The sequence below is a fragment of the Labeo rohita genome, chromosome 12, assembly GCF_022985175.1.
Source record: "Labeo rohita strain BAU-BD-2019 chromosome 12, IGBB_LRoh.1.0, whole genome shotgun sequence".
NCBI classification, from domain to species: Eukaryota; Metazoa; Chordata; class Actinopteri; order Cypriniformes; family Cyprinidae; genus Labeo; species Labeo rohita.
In genome coordinates, this window is record NC_066880.1 from 14,698,094 (window position 1) to 14,721,960 (window position 23,867).

At 35.8% G+C, this 23,867-nt stretch overlaps 2 protein-coding genes across 8 annotated transcripts in view; one reads left to right on the top strand and one right to left on the bottom strand.

The window, feature by feature from the left end:
* mta3 (metastasis associated 1 family, member 3) overlaps positions 1-13,760 on the bottom strand; it is a 43,894-nt gene extending 30,134 nt beyond the window's left edge. For 2 of the 6 annotated variants that reach the window (XM_051124056.1, XM_051124052.1), the window contains exons 1-6: positions 13,440-13,710; positions 10,565-10,632; positions 7,240-7,333; positions 4,566-4,692; positions 1,074-1,137; positions 878-995 (exon numbers count right to left, since the gene is read on the bottom strand). In XM_051124056.1, the coding sequence (XP_050980013.1) occupies positions 878-995; positions 1,074-1,137; positions 4,566-4,692; positions 7,240-7,333; positions 10,565-10,632; positions 13,440-13,467 (499 nt within the window). In that variant the 5' untranslated portion in view covers positions 13,468-13,710. Of the gene's footprint in view, positions 1-877; positions 996-1,073; positions 1,138-4,565; positions 4,693-7,239; positions 7,334-10,564; positions 10,633-13,439 lie in introns of all 6 variants that reach the window. The other 4 variants (XM_051124053.1, XM_051124055.1, XM_051124057.1 and 1 more) reach the window with 4 other exon arrangements.
* Positions 13,761-15,527: 1,767 nt separating this feature from the next.
* On the top strand, positions 15,528-23,867 carry kcng3 (potassium voltage-gated channel, subfamily G, member 3). 2 transcript variants are annotated; one of them, XM_051124956.1, is made up of 3 exons: positions 15,528-16,508; positions 22,430-22,503; positions 22,582-23,867. In XM_051124956.1, exons 1-3 carry the CDS (start codon positions 15,886-15,888, stop codon positions 23,073-23,075), a joined length of 1,191 nt encoding a protein of 396 aa, XP_050980913.1. In that variant the 5' UTR covers positions 15,528-15,885; the 3' UTR covers positions 23,076-23,867. The 2 variants fall into 2 exon arrangements, with proteins under 2 accessions (XP_050980913.1, XP_050980912.1); XM_051124955.1 differs by having other exon boundaries at positions 15,530-16,508; positions 22,430-23,867.

Sequence of the window (23,867 nt, forward strand, 5' to 3'; positions counted from 1 at the left end):
GCATTTTGGAAGTTCAAACTCAGGGGCACCATAGAAGTCCATTACATGGAGAGAAATCCTTATATGTTTTCCTCAAAAAACAATTTCTTTACAACTTAAGAAAGACAGACATTAACATCTTGAATGACAAGGGGGCGAGTACATTATCTGTAAATTTTTGTTCTGGAAGTGAACTACTCCTTTAAAAATGGGAATAAATTATATAAAGAATGCAAGCAAAAGCATTCTCTATCACTGAAGCTGTCCATGCTTTCAGTCTAGCACAAGGTCACCAAGTTATGCACTAGAGGAAAAGAAAAAAAAAAAAAACCACTCAATCACTGAAGCTGTCTACACTGGGAAATGCATCTCTTGTTTACACTGCATCTGCATTTTAATGTTCATGAGGACAGAATCAGCAAGAATGCACAATTTAGTCACTAAGCGTGTGCACTGAAAAAACACGCATTTTCAGCAAACCACCAGTGACTAATCTAAATCAGCCACTGCGATTCATGGATTGATTCTGAGAATTCCTGAACGCATTGTAAATCTCTTTGGAATCGATTTGGAGCTTAGTTTTTAATCCTGTAAATTCAATTGCAACAATCATAACTGATGTAGTTGAATCGTTCAGGGGCTCTCTCATCTTGATTTGGGGGGCATTTAAGTTCATTTTGGCAGCATTTTTGCAACCCTGTTCCAGAGAAACTTCTCAAATAGACTGCACTGGACTTTCAAATTTGCTCTACCAGCCAAGGAACTTAGGCTGAATTATTGACTTGTACTCACACCAAACACTCTAGTTTGAGCTTTGTCATTGAGACAAAAACAGTAGAGCTAAATATTCATAATATTTAAACTAAACTGACACCAATGATAAATAAAATACACTAACCTTCTTGTAGCATTTCAGGGACATCAGCCTGAAAGCGTGGTCCAACACGAATCTCCCCCTTGTCGGCCAATAGTGTCTTCTGTGTGGGGTCGTACACCAGTGAGTAAAAAAATGTGTCCTGAAAACAGAAAGTTTTACTTAAATGAGACATCTATTCAATTTAGGATACAAAACAGCAATTAAAGAACTCATGTACCTCTTTCTCCAGGTAGGAGAGCACGGCTTCTGTCTCATTCAGGAGGGCCACACTGCACTTCCCCCTATAAAAAAAAAAGATAATAAATGATTAAACACGCAGCCCCATGTGTTATGTTCTGCATCCAGCTGTCTCCACAGATCCTCTAATCCACAGCACAGTAAATAGGGGGAGGAAGAGGGAGACACTAGGTGCAAGATTACAGAAGAACGCGTGAGTGTGTGATGGTGACAAGAGCAAAGATGAAAAGGTGAGAAAAGAGCAGATGGGTGAGAGGACTATAATAAAATTCAGGAAATTAAAGGAGAAAGGGCACAGAGAGGAAACAGATAAGAGACAGATACAGACAATGAAAACGCGCTGAACAAAAAACATTATGGAGCTATTGGAGAGTGGAAAACTGATGCTAATCACTTCGTGCTCCTCCGAATGAACGTTTAACCATGAACACTGCCACGTCCACATCCAACCAGCACTGTAAGGAAAGCTACTTCAAAACCTGAGCTTCCTAAGCTACAAGATACAAATTTTAAAGGGATAGTCACAGCAAACAGCATGAACATGTTGAAAAAGAAAACTGACTGGCTTTATTACACTTATTTGAACAGAATATCTCAGCAGAAACCACTAAACTCCTATGCACGTTTACCAATGTTTTCGATTCATATATAAAAATTCTATGATTTAAACTCTTGAAGTCTAGCAATGGCAACCACAAAAACATTACCAATGCAAAATAACACAAATACCAAATGTAAATTAAACATTTTCAGGATAAACAGTCAGCAGGCAAATATCGGAGATGATTATACTTAGTAAAATGAGAGAAGCATAAAATGTGATTACAATTAAAATAAGATTCATCATTTAGCCCTACCAGTATGACTGACTGACTTTTGTCCATACAATTTAAGTCAATGGTAACCAGTGATTTTGTGTTCCACAGAAGAAAGTCAGTCATAAGGGTATGAAACAATGACATTCACATTTTTAGGTGAACTGTTGCTTTAAGTAATTAAAATATATTTATAGCCCCACTACCAGATAATAAAAATAAAAGTGTGACCCTGGACCACAAAACCAGTCATAAGTAGCATGAGTATATTTGTAGCAAGATATGAAGATATTTTGTAAATTTATTTGTAAATCTACCGTAAATATATCAAAACTTAATTTTTGACTAGTAATATGCACTGCTAAGAACTTCATTTGGAAAACTTCAAAGGCATTTTTTTGCACCCTCAGATTCCAGATTTTCAAACAGTTATATCTCAGCCAAATCCTATCCTAACAAACCATACACCAATGGAAAGCTAATTTATTCAGCTTTCACATCATGTATAAATCACAGTTTTAAAAAACTGACCCTTATGACTGGTTTTGTGTTCCAAGGTCACAAATGTAGCTAACACTGAATGCCAATATTTTTAAAATTACAAGCCTAAATATCAGACAACAAATGTATGTCAAATTTAGTGTTTATTACACTTAGGAAAATTTGCGTCGGTTATTTTCAGGGCACGCGGCAATATTGATTATTATTTATCAAGTAGACCGATAACCGATATTTTGAACCGATATATATGTCTGGTGTGAAAATGAAAATTAATGCCAAAATTAAGAATAACAAGGGCTCTGACAAAAACTCTCTTTAAATACTTTTAAGTTACTTTATCGGTAAATCGGCTTTGAAAATGACCAATAACGATAAACATAAAAATGCTTAATATCAGTGCCGATAATCGGTCGACCCCTAATTACACTAAATACTTTGTAAATTGCAGTGCATTAACTCAAACATTTCAATCAATCAATTTAAATTAACTTTCTTAAATCAGATTTCCCAGTGCTCTGAGACAATTTAAGGAATTGGTTCTCATCCAGGAAGCCTTATAAACCTTCCATGGTGGGCCCAATAATAGATGTTTTAGGCTATACAATTTCTTTTCTGTCGGTTACGAGAGTCACTGTTTTCAGACTATGCATTTTTGACTCCTAAAATCTTGTCATGAATAAGAAACGCGTTGCTACCCAACCATTCATTGCTTGTCTTCAACAACGTGTTGTCATCGATAGGGCAGGACTAGACAGAAGGTGCCATAAGTGTAAACAAACAATGGCTAGCAAACAGCATTTTGTCGTCAGAAAGAACAAAATAGAAAGAAAACCTGACAGTGGATACAAATCTGGATTGCATGAAGAGGACAGTATGGACTGTCAAAGAGAACTGAGGTAAAACAGCTTTTATTTGACCTTATTTCACTGTGTTGGTAGTGGTAGTCCCTCAAGGAAACATCAAAATATCAGGATTATTGATGCCATAGCTCCACAAACATCACTTTCGTTTCGGTATGTTTGAAAGCATTTACTTCAGTGCTCCTTTTGGCCAGTGTCACAGATGTGATGGAACTCGTCGTTGACGACCAAAAAAACAGTCTTTCTAAGGTGACAATGTAAAGCAACGCTGACATGGCATCGGTTGTAGTCCACGCCGACACACTACACAAGATAAAACGATTGAATCTTGCATCCCGATTCCTGACCCTTGTTTACGAATTCCGACAATATTCTAAGTCAAGCAGATTGTGTCAAAATCGGGCTAAAATCGTGTAGTCTGAACAGTCTTAGAATTAACTTAATAAAGTTGCACTACATCAAAAATAAAGATGAACAACATTTAACTGACAGCATATTTTAAATTTGTTTAATTTATTTCGTGGACAAAGAGGCTTATATTACTGTATTTTGAAAACAAATGATCCCCTTATTGTAATTGGTTGAAAAACAACAGATAGTTCTGCCTAGGAGCCAATATTTCAACATTAAAAATATGACCATCGGCAAAGATAATATGAGTAACTCAAATTCAGCTGGTGCATAAATCACAATTAAGACTGATTCTTATGTATGCACAATTTAAGTTGATACATGAATTTATCTTCTTTATTGGGTGACAAAGCTATATAAAAAAAAAGAAAAAATTGAACTCAATCTTGACATGTGTCTAGTTCCACACAAAATACATTATCCCCTGTAAAGGCCAGCTAGCCCCCTACAATGACTGCTCAATATTTATGGATCACAGAAGCCAAAAGAAAAAATGAAACAAAGAAAGAAGAAAGGGAGTGACATTTCCTTTATTTGGAGGCCTATATCAATTTCAGTGAGCACAGCAGGCCTCTCCAAAACTCGGCACCACCGCTAATGTTTCTCATAGGAGGCTTCCCTTTGATTAGAACCACTGGCACCCGGCTCCAGGCCGCTAATGCATTTATCACCTGAATCACAGCGGGTGCTACAAAAGCCCTGGGGTGCCACTGGCCAGCTAAAGAATGGATCCAGGACTTTGACTCACAGGCTGGTGTGGGCTGGGGTTGTGCTATGCTACACGGGGGCTGTTATCTTACCTCAACTGCCCCCTGAAAATGTGAACTGAAGATTAAACGGCACATTTTGGTCGATCAGATAGAATGTGTGCGTGTGTGGGTTTACCTGATGTGTGTGGCGGGGAGGGATTCGTACTGGCGGGAAAGGAAAAGCTCTCTGTGGCGGAGTTGATGTTTCTGTTTTTCACTGAGTTCGGGCTCTGAGGGGCTTTCCTTCTCTTCTTCCAGGTCCTCTGTACGCAGGGAATTAATCATTTGTCAAAGGCATGGCCACACATAGTGTATAAATGAGAAATGCATGCATTTACTTTACAGAGAGTTTGCATTAGTGGTCGCATTAAAAGAGGAGAGCAACCAAATCAGCCGAATGCAAATAGTCTTTGCATACACAAATGCATACACACATGTCATAGATGATAGCATTCTTATTGTCATTTGGTGTTTACTGTGCTGTGACCAACATAAATTGTGATTTACAGCAAGCCGTAGACTTTGGAGTGCCATGATATTTTTTTAAATAATTAGGGGTCAACCAATTTTTTTTTTTCAGGGCTGATGCCAATACCGATTGTTACAGATCAAGTAGACCGATAACCAATATTTTGAACCGATGTATATGTCTAGTTAATGTCAAAATTAAGAATAACAAGCGCTCTGACAAAAAATTTTTAAATACTTTTAAATTATTTTATGGGCAAATCCATTTTGAAAATGACCGATACCGATATACCAATATGTATGTCAGGTGTAAAAATGAAAATTAATGTCAAAATTTAAAATAACAAAGGACAAAAACTCTCTTTGAACACTTTTAAATTATTTACTCGGAAAATACCGATATAATACCGATACCGATATAGCAATAAAATATCTGGTGTAAAAATTAAAATGAATGTAAAAATTAAGAAAAACAAGGGCTCTAACAAAAATCTTCTTCAAATGCTTTTAAATTACTTTATCAGCAAATCAGTTTTGAAAATTACCAATACCGATAATACCGCTAATTTGTCACCCCCTATTCATAATCTTTATTTTGTTGGATGCCTGAATGCACATTTATGGTAAAGCAACCTTGAGTTTTTGGAAACCTGCTATAAATAAAACCTGAGAAAATTAACAATAAAATCAATAATGTACTGTACAACAATAAAATACTGTGGGAAAAATCCAATAACTTGGCATACTTAAGTAATAAAAACAGTATCACCTGATATCTTTGACTGTTAGCTATAAGCTACTGTTTACCAATGCACTTTCAACTATAATCATAGGTAGCAAAACTGTTTTTAACATTGCCAATAAAAAAAATGTGACCCAGGACCACAAAACCAGTCATATCGGTAAATTTTTAAGAAATTGAGATTTATACATCATCTCAAAGCTGATAAATAATGATAAATAAGCTTTCCCTTGATGTATGGTTTGCTAGGATAGAACAAAATTTGGCACTTTTTGAGATCATTTGAGAGTTTGAGAACCATTTAAAAAATCAGGAATCTGAGAGTGCAAAAAAAAAAAAAAAAAAAAAAAAAAAAAAAAAAAAAAAAAGGAAAATATTGAGAAAACCACCTTTAAATTGCCCAAATGAAGTTCTTAGCAATGAACATTACTAACCAAAAATTAAGTTTGATAGATTTACGGTAGGAAATTTACAAAATATCTTCACGGAACGTAATCTTTACTTAATATCCTAATGATTTTTGTCATAAAAGAAATATCAATAATTTTGACGCATACAATATATCTTTGGGTATTCCTACAAATATACCCATGCTACCTAAGATTGGTTTCTTGGTCCAGGGTCACAAATGAGAATTCAGCATATTAGTATGATTTCTGAAGGACCATATGACATTGAAGACTGAAGTAACGGCAGAGAAATAAATTATATTTTAAAAAAGAAAACTATTCAACTTGTACTAATAATTCACTATATTATTGTTTTACTGTATTTTTTAATCAAATTAATGCGGCCTTAGAAATGTCAAGAAAAAAAAATTAAATGTTAAATTTATTGACCCGAAACTTTTGACTTGTAGTGTACATTACTTAATAAGTCATTTAAATCTTACTGTATGGCTGTTTATTCTTGCCAAAAACTATGATGTAGTCAAAGGAGTGCATACATCAGCTGTTTTATAATTCGGCTCCACCAAATCAGATTTTAGAGCTATCAAGTTTTATAACAGTGATTGATTTCGATTCTAACACAATTGATTTTGCAGCTTGTCTGAAAACAGTGTGGAAAGAGAGGCCGCCAGTGTTGACTAGCTTAAAAATATGCCGTCTAACTAAATGAAACTGCGACACAAAAATGTTTCAGGTCGGCTTTGTTTACTTTACTGGAAACAGTACAATTTAGTTATATGCAAGCATGTGATGACTACCACATTCTGTGCTACTACTTATCAAGCCCACAGATTCATCTCACTTATCCTTTTCCTACAGTCTTTCATTTAGTCAGTATCGAAACACTGAGTCAAGCAAAACTGGTCATATTGTAAGACAAATTTGTTATGGGCCCCTGAAACATTAGGAAATCAAGAAAGCCCTGCTGCCCAATTACGGGCATCTGGTTCTGGTACTCCACTGACTACAGCTCCCCTGGGCTAACTTACACAGACACCAGAAGACAGACGCATACGCATATACATGAGCAATTTCAAATGACTTATCATTATCATGCTAATGACCACTCACGCATGCCACGTCACAAACCGCCCTTGGTTTCCTTGACAATACATTCACATTGCCCTGGAAAACACTTGTGTTCCACTCACTTGCGTGTTTGTCAGCCAGCTGGATGAGGCTCTGTGAGATGTCCCTTCTCCTGTAGAAACAGACCACCTTTGCCTCCACATTGCCGCTTGCAGTCTAAAAGACAAAGAGGGTCACCTTGAGGAAACTTCACACAGTATCTGGGGGATAGCGCACCTAACACCTCTGTTAATCAATACGGAAAAAGCTCGAACCTGAGGTTGCAGTCTGTTATGTTTAATCAGCAGTGCAGTGTTGAATTTATCAACACCTGCTGTGTCTGCACTCCTCTGAGGAGTAATCGAAAAAAAACGACAACAGCAGACAAGGTTAAAATGGAGCATCTGACAATATACACTTGATAATTACAAGATTCAATTTGGTACCGAGTAATTCAACAAGATGTGATACAAGATTTGATACAAAATATTTATGGCTGTCAATTCAAAATTCAAACACTGTAGTAAAGCAGGGCAGTATAACTATATGTATTGTGACAATGATACAAAATGAATAGAGATTTTGCTATATTGCGGTGCGTAAATATACACAGCAAAAGACTGCTTTAAGTTATTGAAACATTAAAGCAATAAAGAAACTTGTTTGAATGAAATAAAATGTGGGATGTGATTAAAATTTTTTAACTTTTATAGTTTTAATAAGAATAAATCTATATTTAATTCATGTCATGAAAACTATGAGGTGTTTTATTTTTAAATTTCATTATTTAATGTCTTACTTGAACGCTACTGTAAAATAGAGTATCTGTAAAAAATACTGTATCTGAGTTAATTTCTTATTGCATCTGTCTTATTGTTTGTCCATCTTAGATCTTATTTTTAATAAATAACTATTATGATATATACATTATCAGTCAAAAATATTTAAACAGCAAGAATGTTTTTTAAAAGAATTCTCTTCTGCCTGCATTTATTTGGTCCAAAATACAGCAAAAGCAGTAAAATTGCTAAATATTTTTACTATTTAAAATAACTGCGTTCTAAATTTTCAGCATCATTACTATAGTCTTCAGTGTCACATGATCCTTCAGAAATCATTCTAATATGCTGATTTGCTGTTCAAGAAACATTTGTATTATTATTATCAATATTTAAAACATTTGAGTACATTTTGCTTAAGATTCTTTGATAAATAGAAAGATCCAAAGATCAGCATTTATCTGAAATAAAAAGCTTTTGTAACATTATACACTATAACATTCAAAATCATTTTTTTCCCCCTTTTTTGGGAAATAAATTATAGAAATTAATACTTTTATTAGCAAGGATGCTTTAAATTGATCAAAAGTGATAATAAAGACATTTATAATGTTACAAAAGATTTCTATTTCAGATAAAAGGTGTTCTTCTAAACTTCTTATTCATCAAAGAAACCTGAAAAAAAATTATACTCAGCTGTGTTCAGCATAACATTAATAAATGTTTTTGAGCAGAAAATAAAATACTACAATGATTTCTGAAGGATCATGTAACTGGAGTAATGATGCTCAGCTTTGAAATCACAGGAATAAATTACATGTTAAAATATATTCAAATAGAAAACAGTAGAGGTCGACCGATGTATCGGTTTTGCCGATTAATCGGCACAGATAGTTGATTGGTGGAACTATCGGTTTTTGGCAAAAATCCATGGCGTTAGTTTTTTCCGGGTTGGGTCCATTGCTGGAGCGGTTGAGAAGGTCGTCATTATACAGCAAAGTCCCAATAGTCTTTGTTATACAGCATATTATACTTTGTTTTGAACAGATAACCACAAATGTTCTAGAATAGAAGCAGTTCAATTGTGAAAGAACACAATATCCATATGTATGCAATTTCAATACTGTGGCCTTTGTGTAGATATTTAAAGATGGCCATCTTTAGCTTGATTGTTGATGTAATGGTAGCACTTTACAATGAGTCCATTTGTAACATCAAGATTGATAAAAGCTGTAGAATAGAAGTATTGTCCCTTGTTAGAGTGTGCTAATTTCAGCATTTACTGACATATTTAAAAAATTTTAGTTGCTTTTGCTAACATTAATGAACAATGAACTAACTGTAATGATCAATATATAATTAATATTAATATTTTTATTCATTTACAAAGTCTGGTTTAAAAGCAGAGCACTATTTATTTTCCGTTTATTTTAAAAACTATCGGTCGATTAATCGGTATCGGCCAGTGTGGTTGGTAAAATCCAATATCGGTCGACCTCTAGAATACAGTTATTTTAAAAAGTAAAAAAAAAAAAAATTGTAAATTTTACTGTTTTGCTGCACTTTGGAACAAATAAATGCAGGCTTGGTGAGCTGAAGACACTTTGTCAAAAAACATTACAAATCTTACTGGTCAAAAACTTTTGACTGGTAGTGTATCATTATCAATAGATAAAATTAAATAAAAAATAATGACCTTTAGTAAAATAACATGATATGCACAGTACAATAATTGAATCTACTTTCAATTAATCACATAAATCAATATTTGCAAAGTCCCCATATGAAGATAAAATGTTAAACTGACTGTTCTGAAATAAGTATAATAAAATTCACCACATAGCCATAGCCAGAATGTAAATTTGGACTGAATAAACAGATTTTTCTCATAAAAAAAGGTTTAAAAATACTTTCTTTTCTGTACATTCGATTCTACTTATTCTCTTTAAGTATGAAATCAATATCCCAAAACGCATACTTAACACGATTGTATAGGACTGTCAATACCTAGAAGTGGTTGTGGGAGAAGGATCATTTAGACCGAGTGCATCTCAGTGGTCACAGGGTGATTGTTTGGATGCCAAAACCAAAGTAGAGTAACAACCTGGAAGCAAACTGAATTTGCTGGACAAGTGAATTCTCTCTTTTGACAAATATGTCAAAAGATGTCACTTTGCCAGAAGAAGTGATGACTAACAGATGAGAATATTGTGCAGTAAAGCATGCTGACATTGAACGGAGAGTAAAAAGTATGAAAACATGGGCGCTTAAAATCCCTCAACATTTAATATTTAAAAAGCTGAATCTTGTTTTATCATAATACAAACATCTTACAAAAAAGAAATGACAAAGTTGTCAACTTCACACCACAGCCTACTTCTCCAAGGGACCCCAGGATGCAGTCTGTTGCTTTGTGTATCTCACACAGATACAGTGTCCCAGCAAACAATTATTGGAGATATGACAGACTGAAGGGAGAAGCGCAGAGAAATGCAAGTAATTTGGCTATGGGCGAGGCGGCTGAGCTTCTTGTGTCGATGTCATGATGACAATGTTTGTCGACACCCTACCAGTACACCCAGTGTCCACCAACCCAGACTTCTCCCTCCCAGCCCTGAGGGAAATGTACCTTATTCAGTTCCTCTATTCGCCGAATCAGATAAGGGTTGCTTGAAGAATTCTCAAAGAAGACATAATCTGCAGAAGAAGATAAAAAGCACTGGATTATTTTGGTATCAATATAAAAACCACAGGGCTTGGCTGACAATTAAATGACTTGGGAGATTCACATTATACAAAAACAGTGCATATCATTATCCTTGGTAGATTAGAAATGGTATATTACATATGTGACCCTGGACCACAAAACCAGTCTTAAGTCGCTGGGGTATATTTGTAGCAATAGCCAAAAATACATTGTGTGGCTCAAAATTATTGATTTTTCTTTTATGCCAAAAATCACTAGGAAATTAAGTAAAGATCATGTTCCATGAAGATATTTTGTAAATTTCCTACTGTAGATATATCAAAACGTAATTTTTGATTAGTAATATGCATTGTTAAGAACTTCACTTGGACAACTTTAAAGGCGATTTTCTCAATATTTAGATTTTTTGGCACCCTCAGATTCCATATATTAAAATAGTTGTATCTCGGCAATATTGCCCTATCATAACATACCATACATTAATGGAAAGCTTATTTATTCAGCTTTCAGATTATGTATTGATCTCAATTTTGAAAAACTGACCCTTATGACTGGTTTTGTGGTCCAGGGTCACATATAGTAAATGTGACCCTGTACCACAAAACGAGTCATAAGTAGCACGGGTATATTTGTAGCAATAGCCAACAATACATTGTACGAGTCAAAATGACAGATTTTTCTTTTATGCCAAAAATCATTAGGATTTTAATTAAAGATTGTGTTCCATGAAGATATTGTGTAAATTCCCTACTGTAAATATATAGAAACTTGATTTTTGATTGTAATATGCATAGCTAAAAACTTTATTTAGACACTTTAAAGGCAATTTCTCAATATTTTGATTGTTTGCACCCTCAGATTACAGATTTTCAAATAGTTGTATCTTGGCCAAATATTGTCCCATCATAACAAAACAAACATCAATGGAAAGCTTATTCATAAAATTCTGATTTTGTGGTCCAGGGTCACAAATATGCAATCTATCGCCACAACACATTTCCTATATGTGACCCTGGACCACAAAACCAGTCTTAAGTCGCTGGGGTATATTTGTAACAATAGCCAAAAATACATTGTATGGGTCAAAATTATTGATTTTTCTTTTATGCCAAAAATCATTAGGATATTAAGTAAAGATCATGTTCCATGAAGATATTTTGTAAATTTCCTACTGTAAATATATCAAAACGTAATTTTTGATTAGTAATATGCATTGCTAAGTGTTTTATTTGGACAACTTTAAAGGCGATTTTCTCAATATTTAGATTTTTTTTTGGACCATCAGATTCCATACACTGAAATAGTTGTATCTCAGCCAAATTATCTTCCTATCCTAACAAACCATACATCGATGGAAAGCTTATTTATTCAACTTTCAGATGATGTATAAAGCTCAATTTCAAAAAATTGACACTTGTGTGGGTCACATATGTGGAAATTTACCAAATACAGATTGTGAAGAGACAGTTCAAAACATTACAGCCTACAGGGCCACGGTTTAACTGCTTACCACAGTTCATTCATTTACTGTAAGGAAAAATGTAAATTTTCATAATGAACCGCTGGGCATTTAAGATAAGAAAACCCTCACCAATAAATATTTTTAGGTGAACGGTCTCTCCCTCACAGACTGATAATGGGTAATGAATGAAGTGTTCATAAAGCACAAGGTTTTAAAGAGAATCAAGTAATCACGTAATACTTGAATTCTCCTATACTTGAAACCCTTGCTCTAGTTTATAAAAAATACCTCACAACATACAGACTATGTCTTAAGACTTTAGACTTGGCCTTGACTGACTTGAAGTAATTATTTATATTTGGTAGACATATAGAAAACCCTCTCTCTAAAAGGAAAATCAGTAAAGAATATGCGTTTGCATGCTTGTAAACAAACACTTCATTCATGCAAACAGCCGTATTCTGCTTATGGCCATGAGTCACATTCCGATACATGTATCAACGGCATAGCCGAACACACAAGGAACGGGTCACATTAGAAGCGTGCAGTGTAATAATTTGTAACATAGACGTTCCATTCAGTCAGTGAATTGGCTGAAAGTGTGCTCAAGCTGCAAAATCGTTTTAAATGGCACTGCATCAACGGCGCCATGAAACAATGTCAAATTCCGCGGCATGTAGCCGGCTAATTGCACAAACAAACGACGCGACGGTTTTATATGAAATAAGTGTTTATATTTGACGCATGTGAAGAAATACACCTGAAAACAGTGCACATTCATGGTGTTTCAGCGAATAAGTGTGCAGAAGTTCAATGTGGTTTCTCGAGCGAGGGTTGGTGTTAAATGCTAGCTCGCTTTGCTACCTTGCATGCCGAATGAGGACCCGTAACTAATGGATACGTGCCAAAAAATGAGACAAATGATCACAAAGAAAAACATCGGCGTCAAAAATCGTCATGGCCAGGTTGCAAGCACAACTCGCTTTTCTCCTACATGTTTAAATGCGAACGAACTGTGCTCTATTGACGTGTTTCCGTGTGTTTTACATATAGTAATGATTATTTGTTTATGATGTGGCTAGCTAGCAACATAGCCTGCTTGCTAAAATGCTAGTGCGGCTATGATAGTTTAAGAGGCCTGACCCACATCAGAACCCAAAATATTCTCCATCCACGTTATCGCTTTCTTTTGCAAGGACACTGCACGTGTTAAGAGTTTAAAAGTGAGCGGCCGGTTGCGGCGATTCGGTTGATACAAGCCCCTGCCTCCTAGACAGGTCTTGCGGTGGTGCCTGTGTTTTGACTTGCGTTAATTCAGAATATAGACGGACATACCTCCGACCCGGTACATGTTGGCCGCCATTTCTGCCCTCCCGGAGTGTTAAAAAAACCAAACCATAAACTAAAATAAAAACAAAATAAATATGTGAATCAAAAAGACATCTACGTCCTGTGACCTGTTAGAAAGCAATCTGGCTTAAGATGTTTTAAATATGGGGGATGGACCTCTGTAAGAATAGGAGATTTTTTGCAGCCCCCCTCCCGAGATTCACAGTACAATACAGTAACTCACTCACGCGCTAGAAAAGGCTCGAGCGCAGCAGCTTCCTGATGATGAGAGAGAGGAGGAGAGAAAAGAGGGAGGGAAGGAGGAGGGTGAATAAAGTCTACACACTGCAAGCACCCTCAACTTGACACTCACGACTCTTTTACGCAGAGCATGAAAAAGAAAGTTTTAAAAAGTAATATTTTTAAAATAAACACAGTTGAGCCTACATATTATTTTCCAATAAATGACAATATCTTTAAAACGTTAAACTCTGGAAGTCTCCAGGATGTTGTTGATACAACATGTAAATATATATATTTAAGATAATAAGATAAAAGACAAACGTAAGATCATATCAGTACCGAACTGGTGCGTCAGTGAGCTGTTCGAATCATTAAGACTGAATTGATTCACGAACCGATTCAGAATAGGTAAACTGCTAAAATGATTCGGATCAAAAGAGTAATTAATTCTATTAAATTCGTTAAATAAAAAAAATAAGACATGTAAATTAAACTTGGTAATATTTAGAATAATAAACATAGTTCAGGCCTATAGCCTAATAATAAGCTATTTGCAGATGTAAATATTTTTTTCAGTGACAATAAATCAATAAATACCTTTAAAGGCGTTTAACACTGGGAGATTCATGACCATTCCTGATACAATATTTGAAAAAAATAAAATAAAAATATAAAATATTTACATCGGCAAAAAATGTAATACTAGCCAGGCTTTTGCCGATGTAAATATTTTTTATCATGACAATAAATAAATAAGCGCCTTAAAGGCGTTTAACTCTCCGAGATTCATGGATATTTCTGATACAACATTTGAAAATAATAATAATAATAATTCATAAGATAAAATACAAATAAGATCAAGAGTGAGCTGTTTGAATCATTCAGACTGAATCATTAACTGATTCAAAGAGTTATTAATTCACTCTTTTCACACTGTAATTTATTAATTGAAATAAAAATTGAAATGTGAATTAAACTTAATGTACATTCTTTTAAAAACGTAATATTAGCCTAATAACAGGCTATTTGCCTATGCAAATATTTTATTATGACAGTAAATAAACTCTGGGAGATTGATGGATATTACTGATACAACGTATGAAAAAAAAAATAAAAAAATATATATATATATATATATATATATATATATTTATATATATATATATATATTAAAATATTAATAAGATCAGTAATGATTCGAATCAGAGTGAGCTGTTCAAATGATTCAGACTGAATCACGAACCAATTCACATCTGGTAACCTATTGGAATGATTCAGATCAAACGAGTGATTAATTAATTCTTTTTACACTCTCATTTATTAATTTATAAATTGGAAATGTGAATTAAACTTGATTAATGTACATTCCTGTAAAAACGTAATATTAGCCTAACAGGCTATTTGCCTATATGTAAATATCAGTAATGATGCGAATCAGAGTGAGCTGTTCGAATCATTCAGACTGAATCACGAACCGATTCAAACTTGGTAACCACTTGGAATAATCCGGATCAAAATAGTGATTCATTCACGGCAGTCGGCCACTTTATTGCTGAAAATTACACAGAGAAAAATCAATGAAAGGCGATTATATAGTTTAGCTACTTGAATGCTGCATTTTTACAAAAACGCTACATCCAAGAAACGTAAACTAGTCGCTAGAACAACACTACTAACAGAAATCAATGTCTAATTTTAGTTTAGGGTGTCCACAGATAACCAATAGGAAAAACCGTTCAATATTGATTTTAATATTGAACATTTAATTCAATCCAACGTGACGTCCTCCTGGTTTACTCCACTGCAGATACGTGAAGTCCAGCAAGTTCACTTGTTAACCCCAGACGTGCGTTGTGGAAAAACTCGTTTTGCGTTTGGGAACGCCCGTTCTTCTGGAGCGCGCAATCGAGCGCAATAGGCTTGTCGATCTGTGACATCACTGGATGAAACAGCCCACTGAAGGCTGGAGTTTAGATGATGCACAAAGCAAGAAGTCACTTTTCCACGGTTCTCCTAACTGACACGCGCTCTGTGCTGGAAAAATCCTTTTAAAACCTGACATTGTGAGTTGGACTCGCGAGTTTGGAGCTGTTTGGTTTTTCTCGTGCACACAGAAACATATTGGATTTTAACTATGACTATCATTAAGCCATATTGTGCGTCGTTTCTCTCTTTTTCACTCGAATCGCCAATGCAAATCTGATCCAAAATGAAGTTTGGGAAGAACATATGCATCCTAAACGTTGGTGGCACCAAGTATGCTTTCACTAGAGAAGTTATAAAGGATTTTCCCCTCCGAAGAGTGAGCAGGCTCCACAGCTGTTCTTCTGAAAAAGAGGTTTTGGAGGTATGTGATGATTATGACCGAGAGAGGAACGAGTTTTTCTTCGACAGGCACTCTGAGGCGTTTGTCTTTATTATGCTTTACGTGCGATCTGGAAAGCTCAGGTTTGTCCCGCAGATGTGCGAGCTTTCCTTTTACAACGAGATGATCTACTGGGGTTTGGAGAGCTCACATTTGGAGTTTTGTTGCCAGCGACGATTGGAGGATAGGATGTCTGACACTTACACGTACTTTTCAGAGGAGGACATCAAGGCAGAGGTGGACTCCAGAGGTGAGGAGGACCAGGTCACCAGGTTCGGCTCTGAGAGAGGGAACGCGCGGTGGCTGGAGAGGATGCGGAGGACTTTTGAGGAACCAGCTTCCTCTGTCGCTGCGCAGATCCTGGCATCAGTGTCAGTGGTTTTTGTCATTATGTCTATGGTTATTCTCTGCGCCAGCACTCTGCCGGACTGGGATACAGCAAAAAACAACACAGTGGAAGAACACAGGTACATGTACGAATTTAACTTCTGTGGTCTGTGGTGTCAATGCAAAATTAGCTGGATCTGTCACAGGAGCATGCCTACCCTCTATAGCTCCATGTAATCGAAGAAATCGTTCTTCTCCACATATAGGATCTTAAAATGAAAAAGCCTGTGTTGTGCTGGTCCAGGTTTGTTCCCCTGAACTTGTCTGTTTTATAATTCTACACGTTTTGTAGCTATCCGGTTGCTTTGCGATCTCCATTCAAACTATTTTTCTCAAAAAGCTGAAAGCAAAACTGAGATTAAAGTTTAGCTGAGATCTAAATGAGTGTATTACACTGCACTGACACATTTTCTCGGTTTACAGATATGCAAAATATGTAAAATGCAAGGATATTGCATCATGCAGGATATTGCGAACTGTAATTCTATAATACAGTAGTACAATACAATACAATAATATAATAGGATTTATATCTGCAGTGACATTAAAATCCGTCTCTCTCATTACCAGTTTTCTAAATATTATTTTTGTTCATTGTTTGCTTTTTAAAACGTATTACAGTAAAAACAGTATTAGCGTTGTGGGAAAACGACGTTTCATCAACGTCCGTATGGTGATAATGCAAGATGAAGCCTGGGAAGTATTACGATGGTGATTTTTGCTTTCTAGCTGACGTGCTTCGTCTGGCCAGTAGACGTCGCTGAAATGATCTAACGACGTCAGCACGAGTAGGGGAGACCCGGGAGTGTTGTAACACATTTCGTTTCAACGTTTGTATGATGCTGCCATCTTTCTGAAGTCATTTTAACCCTTCTGCATTTATTTATTCTTCAGACATTCAGCTTTAAATACAATAGGTATCAGCTGAATACAAAATGACTAACATTTGGTTTTCAAACCCTGAAAATGAGTCTGATTATGGAGCGTCACTGAGATCCTCATATCTCTGGGACTGAACAATGTAGGGTCTTAAAAATATAGATTCTGAAAGAAAAATGTATTAAGAACTAGAATCTAAAATCATATTGCGATATTTAATACTTCTTAAGTTACAGGGACACAAACTTTGGAAAAAGAATATTTATGGCACTCAGGTATGTTCAATGCAGTTGTTTTGACAGAAGGAAATGAGATGCATCTCTAGTTTTAACATTATTCGTTTTTCAGACATTCCTCTTTAAAAGAAAAGAAAACATTTGGTTTTTGACAACTGAAAATGTGCACAATATAAGAGTTTACTCCTGGAGCCATATTAAAATTTCCGTATCTCTAGTAACAAATCATATAGGCACTTAAAAATGAAGATGCCAAAAGGAAAGTTTGTTAAGACCCAGTACACTTAAAAATGAAGGTGTTTCACGATGCCATAGAAGAACATTTTTTGTCTAAATGGTTCCATAAAGAACCTTCAACATCTGAAGAACCTTTCTGTTTCACAAAAGGTTCTTTGTGGTGAAAGAAGGTTCTTCAGATTATAAAAAGGTAAGAAAAAGATGGTTCTTTAAAGATCCTTTAAAGATTTTCTCTATTAAATATTTTAGTAATCATCATAGATTATATATCATTTGAAAGCTCAGAATCTTAGAACCATTTTGAAATCGGACATTGTGTTACTATGGAAATGGTACTGTAAAATTGGCGGTCTCCTCCCCCTTAGCGGCGGTATCAAGTGTTATATCCAAACTTTTTATAATCTTGACAAAAAACATGTCATTGGAAAGGTCTGAGTCTCAGTCTATTTTTGTGATAAAAGTAAAATTGACAGAGAAATTTAGACTTTTGTGACAGAAAAATGCATTTTAAAAAATTCTATAGAGTTTGTATGGCACTCTGTGGCTGTTTGTGGTATAATGCTCTAAACAAACTTTCACAGGAACCTCAATTTTTTTTCATATCAACTTCAAATTTGGAACATTACTTATTTAGACATAAGGCTTCAATTTGATATCAAAAAATATGTATTTTATATAAAATAAAATAATAATGGTACAGTGCATTTTCTTTTTAGTAAATTTAAACTTCTATAACTTATTAATAATGTATTTTTTTGAAAAACTTCTGCCATAATCTGCTGACTGTCTTCTTTAAAAAGAGACCAACCTTAGATCTGTATTCCAAAGTGTTCATGTATTACAACAATTTAAGTTTGGATAGTGCACTTTCATGCCTATTTTAAAAAATGGGGGGTGACAGTTAAAGGGTTAAGATATCTTTCACACTTCTTGAGTTACGGGCATGCAAGCTTCAGAGAAAAAGCTTGAAAAGTGCTGTTTCCCCATATTTGAATGGTCACCATTGGCACATAATGCAACAGAGATGACTAAAGTTAACATATTTTACTAACAGACCTAATAATCTCTGTGTAAAAATAACATTATGATGCTGCTATCTTTCTGAAGTCCTTTTGGATTACTAGTAATTATTCATCCATGACATTTAATATTTTGGCTTTCACCACTATACATGTCTATCTTTCTTAAGAAGAAATATTAGCAAAATTGAAAATTTGAGCTGAGGACCTGGTTGAGTTGATGTTACAATCTTCCTCATCACATGAACCATTTTTAACATCATTTGAAAACGATTTTATATTTGACCATGTGTGTAATCTTTGTGAGTGAAATGTAGTGTTACAACCCCCTTCATCTTTTCATACACGATAGTTCTATTTTTTATAATAAGCTTATATGGATATATTATATATCAAATTAAACAACAAAACCCACTGGGCATACACAATATGACATTTCACATCCATTAACATCATCGCAAATCAAATTATAATCCGGATGAAAACTATTTCATTACCTCAAAATTGTTTTCTGCCCTTTGGACCCATTATATTTGTACAAACACACTCAAAACATCTTCTGTTACCTCAAGAGGGTGGTGATTTTACCCGTGCAGCATAACTGGTTAACAGATAGTGTTACAACAGACTTTGTGTCTCAAAACACTTCTCAATCTTCCCTGGATTTAGACTTGTTAAGAAAAGATTCCCATATTCTGTCGTCAGAATATGGGAACATTCTGTCGACATCCAAAGTAATCGTGGCATCTTGGTACTCTCCATCAGAGATGTGAAATTCCAGTCATGGTTTCATATTCCCTGTTATGAGTCACATTGTCATTTTGGGTATTCCCTTGTCCCCATCTCTCTCTGTCTGGAAGTATTTGTGAGTAGGTTTTTCCTTTATGTATCCAGTGCAGTCTTGATTCCATTTCCCACAGTGGCCACTGTTTGTCTCAGGGTTCAGGTATGTGTTCTCATATGTGTATGATGAGCTGGTAAGAGATGGAAATAAACCCAATGAGGTTTTTCATGCATGCAGTCTTATAGTATTTCCAAAAATGTCAAAGGTGTTTTTGTGGATATCATTCCCTGTTTTGTATTCATCTTTTAATGTCCGTTCATTCATTGCCTGTAAAGGTCCAAATGTTTAAATGTACAGTTTTTGTGTTCATCATGCCTGCCGACGGCCTGGCATTTGTAGGCACATGTACATATATTATCACATCCTCAATTATTCAACAGTAATTCTTGGCCCTATCTGCATGCCTTCCTGTCAAAACAGCTGTCCACACTGTAATTCTAAGCCTGTCACGGCTCTTTATGAATTTGCTTTGAACAGTACAGTAAAACCATTCAGAGTGAAAGAGCAAATTTAAGGGCGAATGCTTTTGTAAATGCAGCCTTTCAAAACAACAGTTTCTTCAATTTAACAGATACTGAGTTGAATATGCACTCCATTATGAGAATAAAAATTCAAGGACTACTGAGCAAGTGTAGCCTTCTGCCTTTCAGCTTCCATAGACACTATCAACAACACTGGAGCTGTTTACACAATCTGAATGAGAGGACATTTTCAATATAAAGCACATTAACTGCATGGCTGCATGGAATCTGATCTAAATACTTTGCATGATTTGTTTTTTAACAATTACAAAACCTAAACTTAAGTGAAGGCTACTTAGCACCATTTTTGGTGGTTATCATTATTTTTTATCTTATCTTCATATTCACTGGGACGTGTTTGGTACAAGAATATTCCAGGCCTAATAGAAGTTAAGCTGAATCGAAAGCACTTGTGGCATAATGTTGATTATCACATAAAATGATTTTGTTTTGTCCATTGTTTTTTTTTATTAGTTAAACTAGTATTATTGTATTATTTGAGCTGTAACGGTTTTAAGGTTTATGTTGTTGCATTGTCATTCTGCCAAAGTTGTAAAATTTGATATAACTTTAGACTTTTAAAAGGTTAATAAGAAAAGTGCATATTGTTTATGTTTGGTGGCTTTTGAAACTGCAAGTATTTTAATGTTAAATGATTAGTTCATTTCCGGAACAAAAAATTTACATATAATGTACTCATCTAAGATGTTCATGTCTTTCTTTCATCAGTCATAAAGAAATTATGTTTTTTGAGGATGACATTTCAGGATTTCTCTCCATGTAATGGATTTCTATGGTGCCCCCAAATTTGAACTTCCAAAATGCAGTTTAAATGCAGGTTCAAAGGGCTATAAATGATCCCAGCCAAGGAAAAAGGCTCTTATCTAGCGAAACAATCGGTTATTTATATACTTTTTAACCTTTTTTCAGGTCATGACAGTTAGGGTACATTTAAAAACTCCTGTCTTATTTTCTCCTCCAACATCAAAATCGTCCTACATCGCTGTTTTACCTTATTTTGTAAAGGATGTTTGATATTCTTTGCATTTTCACTTTGTAAACACTGGGTCAGTACTTCTGCAGTGATGTAGGCGATTTTTATGTTGGAGGAGAAAATGAGATGGGAGTTTTTAGACGTACCCTAACTGTCATGACCAGAAAAAACTCAGAGCTAGACAAGACAAGTGTTTGAAGTTAAAAAAAAGTATATAAATTGTAATTTAAAAAATAATATTAAAACAATCGTTTCTCTAGATAAGACCTTTCTTCCTTCATTAGAGTTCTTTGAAGCTGCATTTAAACTGCATTTTGGCAGTTCAAATTTGGGGGCACCGTAGAAGTCCATTACAAGGAGAGAAATCCTGAAATGTTTTCCTCAAAAAACAATTTCTTTACGACTGAAATAAGAAAGACATGATCTTGGATGACAAGGGGGTGAGTAAATTATCTGTACATTTTTGTTCTGGAAGTAAACTAATCTTTTAATGGATTAGCCTTCTCTCATTTTTAAATAACTTTTAAATTACTAAGTAATTTTTTATATGTACTTTTAATAGGAACTTTAGAAGGAGCCTAAACAGAAAACAAAAATCAAAATTAAACAGACTACAAAAGCTTGAAATAATTTAAGGGATAGTTCACCCATGAAATGATAATTCTGCCATTAATTACTCACTCTCATGTCGTTCCAAAACTATAAGACTTTTGTTCATCTTCAGAACGCAAATTAAGATATTTTTGATAAAATATGAGAGCTTTCTGACCATCCATAAACAGCAACACAACTACCGCGTTCAAGGCCCAGAAAGGTAGTTAGGACATTGATAGTCCATGTGACATCAGTGGTTCAGCTGTGATTATGAACATTACGATTGAACCAACAATGTCACATGAACTATTTTAACAATGTCCTTACTACCTTTCTGGACTTTGTGGCGGTACCATTGCTGTCTATGCGGGGTCAGAAATCTTTTTATCAAAAATATCTTAACTTGTGTTCTGAAGATGAACGAAGGCCTTACAGGTTTTGAACAACATGACGGTGAGTAATTAATGACAGAATTTTCATTTTTGAGTGAACCATCCCTTTAAGAAGATCAGAAGATTTTTTGTGGTCATTACCATTATGCCACAAATACTGTCAATTAAGCTTAGCTTTGTTCTGAAGCCATATTTATTTTGATCCACATTCTCTTATACCCTCTAACTCCCTCATTTGTTTTTCTTTCCACATCTCTCTCTCTCTGTTCTCCCCATCTCTCACAGGATTATCGAGGCAGTATGCATCGGCTGGTTCACTGCCGAATGCATAGTGCGCTTCATTGTCTCACGGGACAAATGTGAGTTTGTGCGCCGCCCCCTTAACATTATTGACCTGCTGGCGATCACTCCTTACTACGTGTCTGTCGCTGTGACAGCGCTAACAGGAGAAAACCCTCAACTACAGCGAGCGGGAGTCACTCTGCGCGTGCTACGAATGATGCGCATCTTTTGGCTAATCAAGCTGGCGCGTCACTTCCTCGGGCTGCAGACGCTCGGGCTGACGCTGCGCAGGTGCTACCGCGAGATGGTCATGCTGCTGGTGTTCGTCTGCGTCGCAATGGCGATATTCAGCGCTCTGGCACAGCTGCTGGAGCACGGCCTTGACCTGGAGACTAGCAACGAGGACTACGCCAGCATCCCGGCAGCCTGCTGGTGGGTTATTATCTCCATGACGACCGTCGGCTATGGAGACATGTACCCCATCACCATCCCGGGACGCGTGCTGGGTGGCGTGTGCGTTGTGAGTGGCATTGTGCTGCTGGCTCTGCCTATTACCTTTATCTACCACAGCTTTGTGCAGTGCTACCACGAACTCAAATTCCGCTCAGCACGCTGCGTGCGAAGTCTCTCTTCTGAGTTTCTCAACTAACTGTAGCTGCTGAGAACCTGCTGGTCATTAGCTTAGTAACATCACCTGCTCTTCTGTGCCTTTATTTTGAAACAAGCCTAAAACATGGCGAAGGAACGCGCTGTGCTGATGTGGAAAAATCAGCATTTAGACTCTCTGTGTGAACCTGTAATATCCAAATAATAACACAAGTACCTCTGTACTCAAGGAGAATTCTGGAATCATTGATTTTGGACAATACAGGCATCTGGAGCAATTTCTCTCCATTGTGGGACTAACAGAATTGGACAAAAGAGACAAAACCCAAAGCTGGAAAGTGCACAATAAAGCATTGCAATCCAAAGGAAATACATTAGCCAATGTTTGTGTTGTAAACCCCTTCCTGTGTGAACGAACAAAACCGATCCAACAGCATTTCCATTGTATGAAATGGACAACTGTGGCATTTGACGACTACAGATGGCCAGGCTGCCTGAAATGGGCATCTGGCGGGACCTTGTGTCCTGACAGTGCTCCAGCCTAGAAGGAGCTTACACGAATTCTCATGTTTCCATGGAGAGGTCCCTCCGACTTGCTAAATCATTAATTCAGCTCCCGATAAAGTGGCAAAACAAGGGGAACAAAAGCAAAAGGTTTTTAGAGTGGCCAAATTGAAGCGTTCGAGCATGATACGGAAGCAAATACTGCGAAAAGGCCTGCTTGCACCAAGAACTGTAACTATAATGATAACAATAAAAACAAGTCGCCCTGTAGTCGTTAATTATATCCCTTAAAACTCATTTTTATAAGCAAAATGAATTTTTTTTGTTAAAA

Coding starts and splice junctions, on each gene's coding strand:
- kcng3 (XM_051124955.1), top strand. CDS start 15,886: ATGAAGTTTGGGAAGAACATATGCATCCTAAACGTTGGTGGCACCAAG. Junction 16,509..22,429: donor AACACAGTGGAAGAACACAG/GTACATGTACGA, acceptor CATCTCTCACAG/GATTATCGAGGCAGTATGCA.